The 14,273-nt window shown below is 45.0% G+C and overlaps 1 protein-coding gene across 2 annotated transcripts in view; it reads right to left on the reverse strand.

The window, feature by feature from the left end:
• Positions 1–14,273, reverse strand: part of elf2a (E74-like factor 2a (ets domain transcription factor)) — a 67,573-nt gene that overhangs the window by 18,880 nt on the left and 34,420 nt on the right. For both annotated transcript variants that reach the window (XM_084331226.1, XM_084331227.1), the window contains exon 5: positions 8,140–8,256. In XM_084331226.1, coding sequence (XP_084187352.1) covers positions 8,140–8,256 — 117 coding nt within the window. The remainder of the gene's footprint in view (positions 1–8,139; positions 8,257–14,273) is intronic.

A 14,273-nucleotide genomic window follows, 5' to 3' on the forward strand; every position in this document is an offset into this window, starting at 1 on the left:
AATTCTTAGTCGCATGGCTAATAGGTGACTAGGTTTAGAACCTTGGAAGTACTGCTGTTGTCTAGTGCTGCGTATTTGCAATTCCGATTTTTGTCTGTACATTGCTTTGATCTCGGTCTTTAGAATGTTAACTTGGTTATCTAGTCTAGTAGAGTTGTTGTATTTTAAAGAATTAAAAAGCGTTGAGTAAAGCGTTTCCATTTCAGACAGTTTTGTGTTTTGATTTTTGCGCAATATGGAGGTAAATCTATCCGAGAAATCCTTGATCATACTCTTTACCGACATCCATAATATTCTGGGATCTTGCACCGAGTTAGCATTAACTTGTAGGAATACTGTGAGAGCTTCTTTAATTTGTGTAATGAATTCCTTGTTGTTAAGCAGCATCGAATTAAAACGCCATCTTGGGGCCCGGGTAGATAATGTACCAAATGTTGCTTTCAGGATTAAGTAGCAGTGATCTGATAGCGCATTGGGTGTCATTTCCACTTCGTATTTATCAAATATTCTCGGGGATGCAAAGACGTAATCAATTCTGGATAGTGTGTTGTGTCTCGCCGAACGACAGGAGTACTTGCGGGTCATGGGGTTAAGTGAACGCCATAAATCAGTTACTCCTGTTGATTTCGACCAATCTTTTAATGCTTTAGATGAATTCTTTTGTTCGCTGGAGAAGGAAAGGTAAGTTTTGTCCATCCTTGGGTTCCAAATGGCATTAAAATCCGCACCTATTATGTATGAGTACTCGGGATGGTTTAACATTTCTCCTGTTAGTGAAGTGAAGAAACCCACTTCGTACAAATTCGGGGCATATACCGCTGCCAATGCAATTTTCCTGTTATTGTGTATAATCCTAGCTATAGTTATGCGCCCCTCAGCATCCGACCATACCCCTTTCAATTCGATATTTAATTTGCGTCTGACGACTATGGCTACCCCTCTAGTTCTCGTAGCAAAAGAAGAGTGACCAATATTATGGTATATGTTATCCGCTAACGTATTTATGTCTCCCTCTAAAATGTGCGTTTCGCTTAATAGTGCCACGTCCACATGTTCTTTTTTCATCAGTGTAAGCACGCTTTTGCGCTTGTGTTGTTTGTTTATCCCACCGGTGTTCCATACCATTATATTCAAACTAGCCATAGTCTATGCATGTTTTCGTGTAGTTTTTGGTAATGTTTCTGGAGTATGAAGCTACAATAGATGCACATCCAATTAATGAGGTCCCGTTGAGAGCTGAGCTTAAAAACATATATATATACAAATAAAAATCCCCTATTTTCCCCTCTCCCAGAAAGTCGAACATGCCTGTGTTCCAAGAACACATCCTCCGCGATTGACTTTCTCCCATGGTCCACCGGATTGCCCAACCTGAGCATTGTAATCCTAATTTTCCTATGCTCATTGCCATAGGATCTAACATTTCCATTCTATTGCAATAGAATGTCGCTTTTGGTCTTGCACCTTCCCTTACTGTAATGAAGTATTGTGATAAATAACCTAAAGATAAAAATAAAAAATAAAATAAAAAGAGAATAAACCTTTATCGACATATTCCTTTGAACCCTCCACCAACGTGTGAGGGAAAAAAAAAAGGAAAAGATTGTAGATCAGTATTGACACTTAATGTGAAGAACATTGGATAAGAATAATGTAAGTTACAATATATTTAAAAAATATATAGTAATATTGACACCTTAATGTGAAGAACATTGGAAAAGAACAATGTAAGTTAAATTATATTTAAAAAATATAGGGTGATGAGAAGAAAAAATTTAATAAAATAAAAATCAATGGAAAGATATAGATAAGGAATAAGAGATAAATAATTATCAACGTGGAGAAGCCACTAGAACCGATTTAACTGATTAGATAAGATAGAAAAGCAGCGCCTTTTAGCGCTTCAATGTGCCTTTAATGGAGTGATTACTTAAATTGTTAGAATAACCTTGCTGTGCCCATACGTCTATGTGTGGATAATTTTAAAGTATTATTAAGGGCTGATTGCACTTCATTTAATTTATATATGCTATGTGTATGCACACCGAATGTTATTGTTAGAGTTGTATGCTTCGTTGTCATGGTGCCTTATATTCTAGAAGGTTGTAGAATATACTAGTGCCTAGACTATTTTACTTCGTTGTCATGGTGCCTTATATTCTAGAAGGTTGTAGAATATACTAGTGCCTAGACTATTTTACATTCCAGAATGATCTAAGAGACCCAGGGCATTTGAGCGATAAACCCAGAATATTCCAGATAGATCTTTTTGCATTGATATTTATTTGTCCCCTCAGAGACCAGAGACTGAAATTATAATGTATTATGAATCGTATTATACACAGTAAACATTGTTATAGACGACTTGCATATCGTTTGCTACTTTGATGAACACAGCAATGTTATTCCAACACTGGTGGAATGACCTCATTGATGAACACAATAAAGTCATTCCTACACTGGTATATATTTAGAGAGAGGCTTAACTGATTCCGGCATTTCCGTCATGCTTTGGGTTATTTGCTGCATTTTGAATCAGGAAATCCTCAGCATCAAAGGGTGTAAATGGACCTGACCTGCGGCCGTTATTGTCCAAGAATGATAACAGCGCCGGATATGCTAGCCTTGGCTTGTGGCCGGCTGTGTACAGCTTTTGCATCACAACTTTGTATGGTTGACGTCGGATGATGGCCTCTCTGCTCAAATCTTCGTAGATAAATATTGGTTTATCACCATACTTCAGCTTCCCACGTTGGTTGCGAGCATATTTGATGATTTCATCCCTTGTTGTAGTTTTCCGCAGAGTGACAATGATGACTCTCGGCCCGTTGATATTTTGCCCCTGGGAACCAATTCTGTAAACTTGTTCCACTTCTGGCACTTTGTTTGGATCGGAGTTATTCAAAATCGTTGATAACTCGTTTGGAAAGTTGATGTCATCGCAGTTCACTGATTCATCAAGCCCCACAATGCGGATGTTATTCCGCCTGTGGTAACGATGGGTTTCTAGTTGCCTCTCCATCACTTCGTTTTTAAGCAATTTTATTTCCCTCCGGTATTCATCTTTAACTTTTTCCATCTCTTCTCCCATCACTGTCATGATACCTTCGTTCGCCTTGACTGCTTTTGTGTTTTCTGTCACCGAAATCTCCACTGTCGTGATTCGCTCTGACTGTGCATCGAACGCTTTCTTGACTTCTTCTAATTTCTCATCGATGTGATCGAATTTAGCCTCGATGCGATCGAATTTAGCCTCGACGTTTGCCTCGAGCGCCTTGATGTGTGTAATCTGCAGGTTAGACTGTTCTACCATCTGTTCTTTCATCAGGTTAGACTGTTCTACCATCTGTTCTTTCATCAGGTTAGACTGTTCTACCATCTGTTCTTTCATCTGGTTAGACTGTTCTAACTGTTCTTTCATCATGTTAGACTGTTCTACCATCAGGTTAGACAATGTGTTGAAATCGGGTGGATTTCTGCTTACTTCAGTTGACGGCAAATGGTAGATAGATGCAGTGACGTTGGAATCCATAAATCTGGCTGCTCTCCCTCTCACGGAGCTTGAATCTGTACCTTCTTTTATGTTGGTCTCTATTGACTCTCTTTCGGGGACCGTAATCGATGATCCCGGTACGTTGTCCTCTTCCTTCTCCTCCTCGGAGCTTGTCGCCGTCGGCTCAGAACCAGCGACGGTTCGGACGCGTCTATCTCGTTTTTTTACGTCCTGCGCCGTTGAAGTTGCCGTAGTTATTTTCTCTGCCTTCTTTCCACCTTTAACCATATTGTCTTTTGATATGGTTAGTAGAGGGTCTTAACAATACATACGATGTGGTCTATTCTCTTTCTTTACTGTCCAAATAATGTTTTTAAACGAAATTAGCGTTAGTGGGAGCGGAGCAATTGCAAAATGCGTGTGCTACATGTTGTAGCGTAACCGGAAGTCTTTTTCCGATATTCTTATTAATTATTCATCCGGGGACTTCGGTGTTACCATAGGGAATGAGTCTGAGATCGCCAAAGTGCAATACCGGCCGCATCCAGCTAGACGGCGGTATCGAGCACCCTTTGATACCTTGTATCTTGGTCTGCGCAACGGTCAAATGTCATCCGGCGCACTTTTCTTTGTCGGGCAAATGGAGCGGTTATAACGATCGGATTGAGAAGCGCCAAATGCTCCCAATGCACGATGTGTGGTGGATTATGTTGGCGACACGATCGACACCAAGCCTGGGTGTTGCATCTTTAATGTGTGCTGTAGCCTGGGCATTGCATCTTTAACGTGTGCTGTAGCCTGGGTGTTGCATCTTTGGTGTCTTTCTAGATCTGAGCAAAGCTTTTGATGCTGTCAACCACAACATTCTCATCTCTAAACTCAATAGATATGGTGTTCAGGATATTGCCCTCAAGTGGTTTACTAACTACTTAGACAACAGAGAGCAGTTTGTGTCATCCAATGGATGCTCATCTGTCAAATCAAGGATCCTCTTCGGGATTCTGGGCCCTTTATTATTTTTAATTTACATCATTTACAGCTTTTTATTTCCTTACCTTAACTACTGTAATAGTCTGGGCTGCATCATATCCATCATATCTCAACAAATTAGTCATAATCCAGAAGAGGTTCCTCAGGATGATTTCCCACTCTACCAGATATGAACCATCTGCACCTCTGTTCCGCAAATATTCTCTACTATCAATTGACAAACTTAATACCGTTCAAACATGCTCATTCATATTCAAGTTCATTAACAATAGGCAAGATCTTCCTGATACCTTCCATAGTTTCATCTTTTCATCAGAATTTCACTCATATCCAACAAACCATAGCAATAAACTCCACTTACCTTTCTGTCGGACAACTAGCCATCAATTCAACATTAGCTTTAGAGGTCCTAAACTCTGGAACATCATTGAGGTCAACAACCTCCTTATCCATATTCAAAAAACAATTAAAATCGAATTTAATTTCATCATAAATCACTGTCACATTAAGTTACTCCTGTGTCATCAGTGTTACATCTACTGTTAGTATGACTGCTTGTTTCCTTTTCCTCATTATATACCGTTAATATGTTATTCTCCCCTTTCTTTGCCCTCTTGTACTAAAAAAAATAATAATAATAATAATTGTTCTTGTTACCGACTCATGTAAATTTTCCATGTTTTCGCTATAGTGTCTGCCTTATGTCTCTGATCCTGTTTTGTAGTTTATTTTGTAGACCATGTTTGTACTTTTCGCACTATAAGCCGCACCCGACTATAAGCCGCAGCAGCTAAATTGAATGATGTGTACATATATAAGCCGCACTGGACTATAAGCCGCATGTGTTTTAATGTTTAATTACCATATGTAAGGAGTGGAGCCTGCGGCTGAATTTGACTCAACGTGGGAAACCTCACCCGGCCCGGACACGGAAAGGATTGACAGATTGATTGCTCTTTCTTGATTCTGTGAGTGGTGGTGCCGTTCTTATATTGAGCTTTAAGTTCCCACCTCTACAGAGCATGACTCCCATTGGGACACAATACTGTCGGACAAATAACATTAACTCATTTACAAGTTGTATTAAGTTTAGCAAATAAGGGAACAGATAAATAACATTTCAATGCAGTAAAAAAAGCAATATTTCGATTTTCGGGTTTTGTCCACATATAAGCCGCTCCGTTATATAAGCCGCAGGGTCGAAAAATGGGGAAAAAAGCCGCGGCTTATAGTCCGAAAAGTACGGTACATGTAATTTGTTCATATTGTTTATGGACAATGAGATGGGAGTGGAACTTTGTACAAGCCCTTTGGGCTTCGTTCCCTCCTAGCACTTTTTCTTTTTTTTTTAAATAATGTGCTAAATAAATAAACGAAAACTAAACTAACGTGTGCTGTAGCCTGGGTGTTGCATCTTTAACTCAATCTGCGCTGTCAACCGTTGCTCGACAACCGTTGAACGCAAATCACGTATACGTTATTTGGTCAGTTTTTCGATTTTAATATTCTATTCAGTGTCACGGACCTCTATGTTAGCGTTAAAAGGCATACTGGGACCCCAAGGGTGCAGTACCGGCCAGATACTGCTAGGTGGCAGTATCGAGAGTGCAGTAAACCCTGTTCCAGACTGTGTGTTACATCTAAATCGCTCCGGGCGGAGAATTTTGGTCCAGGCAAGCCTAGCGGTTCACCCGATCACATTGAAATGTGTCCAGGACACTCGATGCATGTGTTGTGCCGGATTATGTCGGGGACCAGATGGACATCAATAATACTGGAAAATGCAATCAGACAATTGGAATATTCTTTTTGGAATAACCTTGATCAAAGGTAAGGACTATCTGACGTCAATTCCACCTTGATCTTACAATGATTTCATATCGATCCAGCTGATCAGCGTGTGTGCGGTGTTCAAAACGAATGCCATTACTGGCGATCAAAGCATCAAAAAACTACCCCCCCCCTTTCATGATGAAACATAATACCTATTATATACATTTGATTTGGAAATAGTAGCGTGTCCAGTAAGGCTGTCCCCGAACCCTGTTTTTAGGGTTCGAACGTTCGCCAGGGTTTTTTGAACGGACGTTCGAACGTTCGTTTTTTTTATTAATTAATTTTATTATTATAGATTTTACGGGGGCGGCATTGCATAGTCTATCGGTGAAAAAAAAAATTTACATTGGTGGCTGTTCATGTAAACATGTAAACAAAGCACTCAGAAGAAAATAAAGGGAAAAGACAGCAGTCAAACATAATATCATATAACGCACTCACTTTTTGTTGGGTATGCCATACGCGCCAGCCACTTCACCCAGGCGTTGCGCGATGTTTACTCCAGAATGTTTTATCTCCAGTTCTTTTGTTTCCAAGACATATCCCAGTAGTTCCCACTCGTTGGAAATAAAATGACAGGTGACTGCCATGTACGCCTCCATCGCCACCGACGTCCAAGCGTCTGTTGTGAATGCCACAGCTGTGGCATAGTCAATGTAAAAGGAGACTTTCTCCCGCACGGCCCGTACTTCAGAGTTAGGTTGTTGGAAACGGTGGATCTTTTGGGCATGGTGTGATGGGCATGGTGCTTAAGCACTGCGGTGTTGTGTGTAACCCGCTCTAGCGTCCCCACCTCCCCGGTCGCGTGTGCACCAAACGTTCCACCCAAAAACGGAATTTCAGTCCAGATTAGGCCAAATTCTGCAATATTCCATGTTTTGCAGTTGATTCCATTTTTATTGGTTAATTCCGCGATTCCGTCCGCGATTCCGTGAACGCGGATTTCATATGGCTCTAAATAACTCCTTCTTTCTCTTCTCGCTCATTGGTTTGGTATCAAATTGCAGTAGTGTCTGCGTGGTTGAGGAGGTGGGCCCGCCGTCCAGATCCAGTTTATGTGCCACCGTGGAATGCCAAGTGCTTGTCGCACATTTGACACACAGCCTTTGCCTTATCCTCCGTTAATTTAAAGTGTTTCCACACAGGTGACGTCTTCCCACTTCTTGCAGCTGCCATGATTGAATAATTGAGCGGGCGCCGCGGGAACGTTCGAACGTTCGGGCTCAGCCTTAGTGTCCAGTGATGAAACGCCAATGCTTTTAACAGAATTCACATAGCGCACTATAACTCAGCTTTTCAGGAATTAGCCCGGATCACTCTGAAATTATACAATATTCACCACGGGATAATGCGTGAACGTATACATGAAGAAATTCATAATTTTTTGCAAGTTCGACCGAGAATACTGACTGTCAAATTACCATAGTATTGTCTCCATAGCTATAATATAGAATATAGATATAGCTCTACAAACAAGGTGACGCACACCTATCCTTAAAGCTTGGCCCAGTTAGAACGGGATAAGGGTAATGGCTGGGAGTGAATGAGTTAACGTGTGCTGTAGCCTGGGTGTTTACATTTAGTCATTTAGCTGACGCTTTTATCCAAAGCGACTTACAAGTTCTGTACGACAAGTCATCAGGCAGGGCACAACTCTATCAGCTGAGTAACAATGTTCATCAAAGTGTTGAGTGCTACAGTGTAGGTTAGTTTATTAGGACAAGTGCATGACAGTAAGGTTAGTTAGGGTTAGATATCTATTATTTTTTTTAACATGTGCTGTAATGTTTGTGGAAGCTCTCTGCCTCTGGTCCACTGACCTCTCTTCTTCTTGGCTGCAGGTTCGCACTCTGCAGTGATGGGGAAGGGGTCCTCCTCCTCCATGGGAGCACACTCTGTAGACACCTCCACCACCGTCTCCATCATTACATCCTCCACTGAGAGACAGACAAAGAGAGATGCCTTTTATAGAATGTTTATGGACATGTCCCCGGCATGGTTTCAGAATGCAGTTATTGTCCCCCCCACGTTTTTACCGTCCAAAGATAATACATGGATAATAAACGGACACGCGACCGCGGCGACCAGCACTAGGACCACACACGAAAAATTGCTGATTGTCTCTGAGCTGAGTCTCTGACTACCTGTCCTGAGCTATTATTATGCAAAGATGAGTAAATGGGGGTCTCATTCTTGCCCTGCACGGGCCAAGTACCCACTCGCTACAGTACTCGTCTTTGCATAATAATAGCTCGGGTCATCAGCCGAGGTGTGTGTTCAAATAAGTCATCACATACATGGTATAAACAGAGATAAGATAAGACAGTGCTATGTCCTACCTGCATGCAACAACGCAAGGATGGCACCGTCGCCCAAGAGGAGAAAGCTACTTCTTCAAAGCAAACTAAGTTTTGCTACGCTGTCACCGGCGCCTCCTAGAGCTAAACCAGCAGCAGTGACGGCCCCACCACGAAACAGGAAAGCAAGTAACAGCATTTTAGCAGATTTTCTTTTTTAATATAGGCCTAATGTATTTGTCCAGATTGACTAAGCTAGGCTATTTGCCTGTTTGTTTCTCTTGAAAATAATCGTGGTTCATAAGCAGTGTTGTGCTAGTTACTGAAAAATAGTAACTCAGTTACTTTATAGTTACTTCATTTCAAAAGTAACTCAGTTACTTTACTAGTTACTTACACCCAAAAGTAATGCGTTACTGTGAAAAGTAACTATTTAGTTACTTAAAAAAAATAAAAAGATTGCTCCCACGCCCTTACAGATACTCAAAATCGGTTGATCAACTTGACAGTTTCCATTCACATCACTGAACTCTGCTAAGCAATGTGGTCTATACAAACACAAATCTGACACAAACACAAATGTTGTCCCGAGTCCCGACGTAATAAGAAATGTGCCATGCCTAATTGTATCGCCGCTTAGGTTGAAGGAACAGCCTTGATGTCGCTGGAGTGTTTCATTATAACCGTCTTGCAACGTTGTTTAAGATATCAATCGTGCATTGCAACGTTAGAATAGTTAGTGTTGTGAAGGGCCAGATTAAACCGAATATATATATTTATTTATATATATATATTTAATTGTATTTGTATATTCTCTAATATTCCCTGATATCCCTTGTATATTCCTTGTACAATATGCATTGAATATCCATTCTAGCCTACTGAACATCCCATAATAGTCTCCATTCTACTATTGGTCGAGACCTTGGTGCCAGGCTGCCATACCCCCCAGACCCAGTTCAAACGTACCGCTCAACATGTACGAACAAGTCCTAGTTCCGCGTAGGAATCTGGCTACCGCACCACTAGTGGTACTATTTGTTCATAGTGCGTATATATACTGCGCTACTAAAGTAGGACTTTCTTTTTAGTCCAGTTTCTTACCCTCCAATAGAGTGACAGACGTAAAGCCTCCCCGCGACGCCACGTGTGGGAGTAAGGCCAAGTTCGGCCTACCATCGGTATTGAGACATCGTGTATATTAATATTTGAATAGTCATATTTGGCACTATATCGTCGAGTTGGACGTAGTCTATTAAGCTAATAATAGTCTATTCATATGTAGTGCTTCGTGCGGTGAGAATACTATCGTAGTCAGTACCCCCATCGTTTCGGGTAGAACTGGCTGCTTATCCAGGGTGGCCGACCCCATGTGAGGCTGCACCCGAGGAGCCCCAGAGCCGACGAGCGAGTGGACCTGCATACCGGATTATTCTACCGACGACAGCCCGCCTTCCCAGGCACGGATTATGCTTTGTATACAGTGATTATTCTATGGATAAAGACCAACACTACCGTGTGTTGGAAACCCCCCCCCCCCCCGGAGAGGACGACAGGTGAGGAGACGCTCTACACGACGAGGTCGCTTCACGTCTCTCCATCGTGGACCGGAGGAAGCCGGCCCACAGAGAGTCCAACTGCTTTCATCTGTGGATCGAGGATCGCTGAGGCACCGAGCCGCACAACCGTGGGTTCTCCCAGGATACCCTCGGCCAGACGGATACAGCCAGACTCTACCCCCCCCCCCTTCTCCAGTTGTCTTACAAGCGACCGGAATTCCCCCCTAGTGTATCCAGTTCTATAATCATTAAAGTATCATTGCTATTATTCCTTAAATATTCCAGGTTGTATATTTACCGCCTGCGCCACCAGAGAGTGGACGTTCTCTATTGATATACCAACGAATACTCATTTGCCATAAAAGTGCATCCTATTTCAAATCATAAATGTAATTAAGTGATTGCTCTACATACCTTTTGCTATGTATTAATTATTATTAAACGCAGACTTTCGACTTGGTACATTTGTGTTGGATCGTTTCATCTACGTGGGAGTGTTTACCATAATTATTTATGCCTAGTACTGGGTGGCCAGAGTCTAAAGTACAAGAGGTAGTGGTAGTAAGTATCATATCTAACAATACAGTCAGGGAATTGTACCCCTCAGTTACAATTGGTCCTTCGAGCCGGATGGTAATTAGTGTAATATTAATATAGTGTTATTAATATTGAAATGGCCTATGATGAACACTCCACGAAACGATCCTCCTAACCAACGCCCACGGCGCGAACGACGGCTCCCTCAGTACTTAGAGGCTTACGCTGTCAGTCAACAACCTAGTCTTCTACTAACAGTAAACGCGGTAAAACTAGAAAGTAAAAGTATGTCTAACCCCAACGCCCAGACTACCCCGACCATAGAGGCCCCTACGGGTTCTAATGTAACTGACCAAGCTCACGGTGGGGACCAGTGGGAACCAGACATGACTTCACACCCCGCCAGTACTGAAGAAGTAGTCCCCGATGAGTCCCGGGAGGAATACAACGCTACCGAGAGAGAACTCGGCACGGAAGAAGACGGGGAGAGCACCGTGGAGATAGAGCTCCAAGGCTCCGCAAGGAGTACCCCGAGGGAAGGCTCCCCTATACAACCGCCTTCTCCCAGCGAGGCAGAGAGGACCCTACAGCAGGCCTTCCTCATCAGCCTGAACGCCGCTGCTGAACGCGACCGACTGCAGATCCAGCAGCGGAGCGAAGAAGAGCATATACGTCTAGAAATAAGACGCATTCAGATGGAAGAGAATGTGGCCCGAGACCGAGCAGACAGCCAGCGAGCAGCTGCTGGTGCTCTACGGGACGCAGAGCGCGACAGACAGCAAGCGCAACTAATAGAACAGCTGATCAGACGGACAACACCCTCTCCCTCCGCCAGAGGCTCCAGGAACTCGTCTAGACACACCTCCAGGGCGGCATCCCCTAGCCGAGTAAACAACCCTGAACTTGACCAACAGACGAGGTCTATACCCCCCACAGACCACCTCCCCCCACCGGTCCAAGCGAGACCTAGCAACCGGGAAGGAGCAGCATATCCTGTGGAGAGGCTAAACCAGAGACTACAAGCACTGGATGACCTAACTGAAGACGAAGAGGAAGAGGAGGAGAACCGCGCCCGACGACAGCACAGTACTCTACCGGACCAGGAGGTCCGGTACAGCCCAGGCTATACTCCCGCGGAGCTGCGCTACAGACCCCCGACTCTATACACGGGTGAGCACGACGCACGACCCGCACCGAGGAACAGCACCTGGACAAGCGGGCCATGGTACACTGCCGGTACCAGCCCATACCAAGGAGCGGGAGGAGACTCGCCTAGGAGGCCTCTCCCCCAACGCTCGCCGATGTATCCACAGTCAGCGTCATACATTGGCACGCCTACGGTACCCGACTTCACCCAAGAGAACCGGGCCCAGTATACAGAACTCCGCATGTGTCTGGAGACCATGTTGGTGGATGTATTGGATGAACGCCATAAATACGCCATCCTACTGAAGCACCTAAAGGTACCCCGCGCACATAATATAGCGCTCGCCTACGCGACTTCCACCACCCCATACACAGCAGCGCTGGTAGCATTGGACCAGAGGTATGGGCGCATATGGGATTACGTGATCCAGGAGATCCGACACATCGACCGCTTACCCCCAGCAATAGACAATCGAGCACTGGACGACCTGTCCATCAGAGTGCAGTCCCTGGTAGGGATGTTGGGAGCGCAGAGAGAGAAGGGGAGGCATGAACTTTACGCCAACTCAAATGTGGAAAGGATCTTGGAGAAGCTGCCGCCCGCTCGACAGGAGCGTTTTAGGCGGCAGAGAGACCACCGAGACCCGAATGGCCCCGAACCGAACCTCCTCGATCTAGCAGACTTCCTGGCGAGAGAAGTCAGCAGCCTACGGCTAGATACATTCGGACGGAGCACCCCTGGCTCCAGAGAAGGAACCAGACGACTAAATGATGGAAGAAGATCGGTGACTGTGATGCACCAATCGGAGTCAGTACCGAGCAGCAGGAGCCACAGTACCCCCTCCAGAACGGAGAAGTGGAAGATAGTGTGCCCCTACTGTGAGAAAGAACACTGGCTAGCGCAATGGGACTCCTTCCCCAAGCTGAACGCGGAGGAAGCAAGTCAATGGATAAAGTCCAACAAGCGCTGTTTTCGCTGTGCGCGCTCACACATGGCAGCCGAATGCCGCTTAAAGAAAAGGTGCACCAAGTGCGATGGAGCCCATCTGGACATACTTCACGACAGTAACAGAAGGCGCCCTTCACCCGCACCATCCAGCAGCAAAGCGAGCGTCATGTACATCGATCCCGCCAGCAGCAGTGGAGCCCGAGTACTCCTAAAAGTAGTGCGTGTGACACTAAGCTACCAGAATAAAGTCCTGGACACTTACGCCGTCCTCGATGACGGGTCAGAGAAGACCCTTCTGCTCGCCTCCGCTGCGGCCCAGCTAGGGCTGCGGGGAAGCGAAACCCAAATGACAATTCGGACAATAAGACGAGATTTGAAGACGATAAAGGGCGAGAATGTCTCATTCTCTATCGCAGCAAGCGGCCAGCCTGAGCGACGGTACCAGATTACAGACGCTTTCACCAGCCAAGAAATAGGACTGTCGCGGTACACATACCCCGTCGCCAAGCTGATGGAGAAATATGCACATCTGCGCAAGTTACCGATCCCGCTCATAGACAATGCTATGCCGACCCTGTTGATAGGCTCCGACCATGCAGACCTCATTGTCCCGATAGACCGGGTTCATACCGGACCCCGAGGCTGTCCTGCAGCAGTCGAGACCCGTTTGGGATGGACTCTCCAAGGCCCGCTCGCCAAATCTCTCAACCGAAGTACAGCCACTAGATGTCTCCACTCCCGAGTCACAGAGGGAGAAACCGCACTCCTGCAACACGTAGAGCGGCTATGGACCTTGGAACAAATGCCCTTTAAGAACGGAAAGAAAGACATTCGCTCTAAAGATGACATTTACGCCATTCACCTCCTCGAGACAGGGACCAAGAGAGTCCCGGTCAACGGCGTGTTGAGATACGCCACGCCACTCCTGCGGCGAGAAGGAATGCCTACTTTCCACGCCAAGACAGATGCCACAGAACGGTACCTGCTGAACACGGAGCGGCGCTTAGCCAAGAACCCCGCCCAAGAGAGTGTATACCGCGCCGAGATTGAGAAGCTCATCACAGCGGGACACGTCACAAAGATGGACATTAAAGAGGCTGACCAGACCACTGAATCGTGGTACGTGCCTCACCACAAGGTCCATCACAACGGTAAAGACCGCATAGTATTTAACTGCAGCTACCAGATCGGATCCCAAAATCTGAATAAAGAGTTACTGCCCGGTCCCACACTCAGCCCCTCCCTACTCGGCGTTCTACTCCGCTTCCGCCAGGAAAAGGTGGCCATCAGCGGGGACATTAAAGGAATGTTCCTGCAGGTGAGATTAGTAGAGGAGGACAAGCCCCTGTTACGGTTCCTATGGAGAGAGAAGCCAGGAGATGAGCACCCAGCCATCTACCAATGGGAAGTCCTCCCCTTCGGAACGACGTGCAGCCCCTGCTGTGCTACATTTGCACTACAGAAAC

Source organism: Notolepis coatsorum (genome assembly GCF_963971535.1).
Source record: "Notolepis coatsorum genome assembly, chromosome: 16".
Lineage (NCBI taxonomy): Eukaryota > Metazoa > Chordata > Actinopteri > Aulopiformes > Paralepididae > Notolepis > Notolepis coatsorum.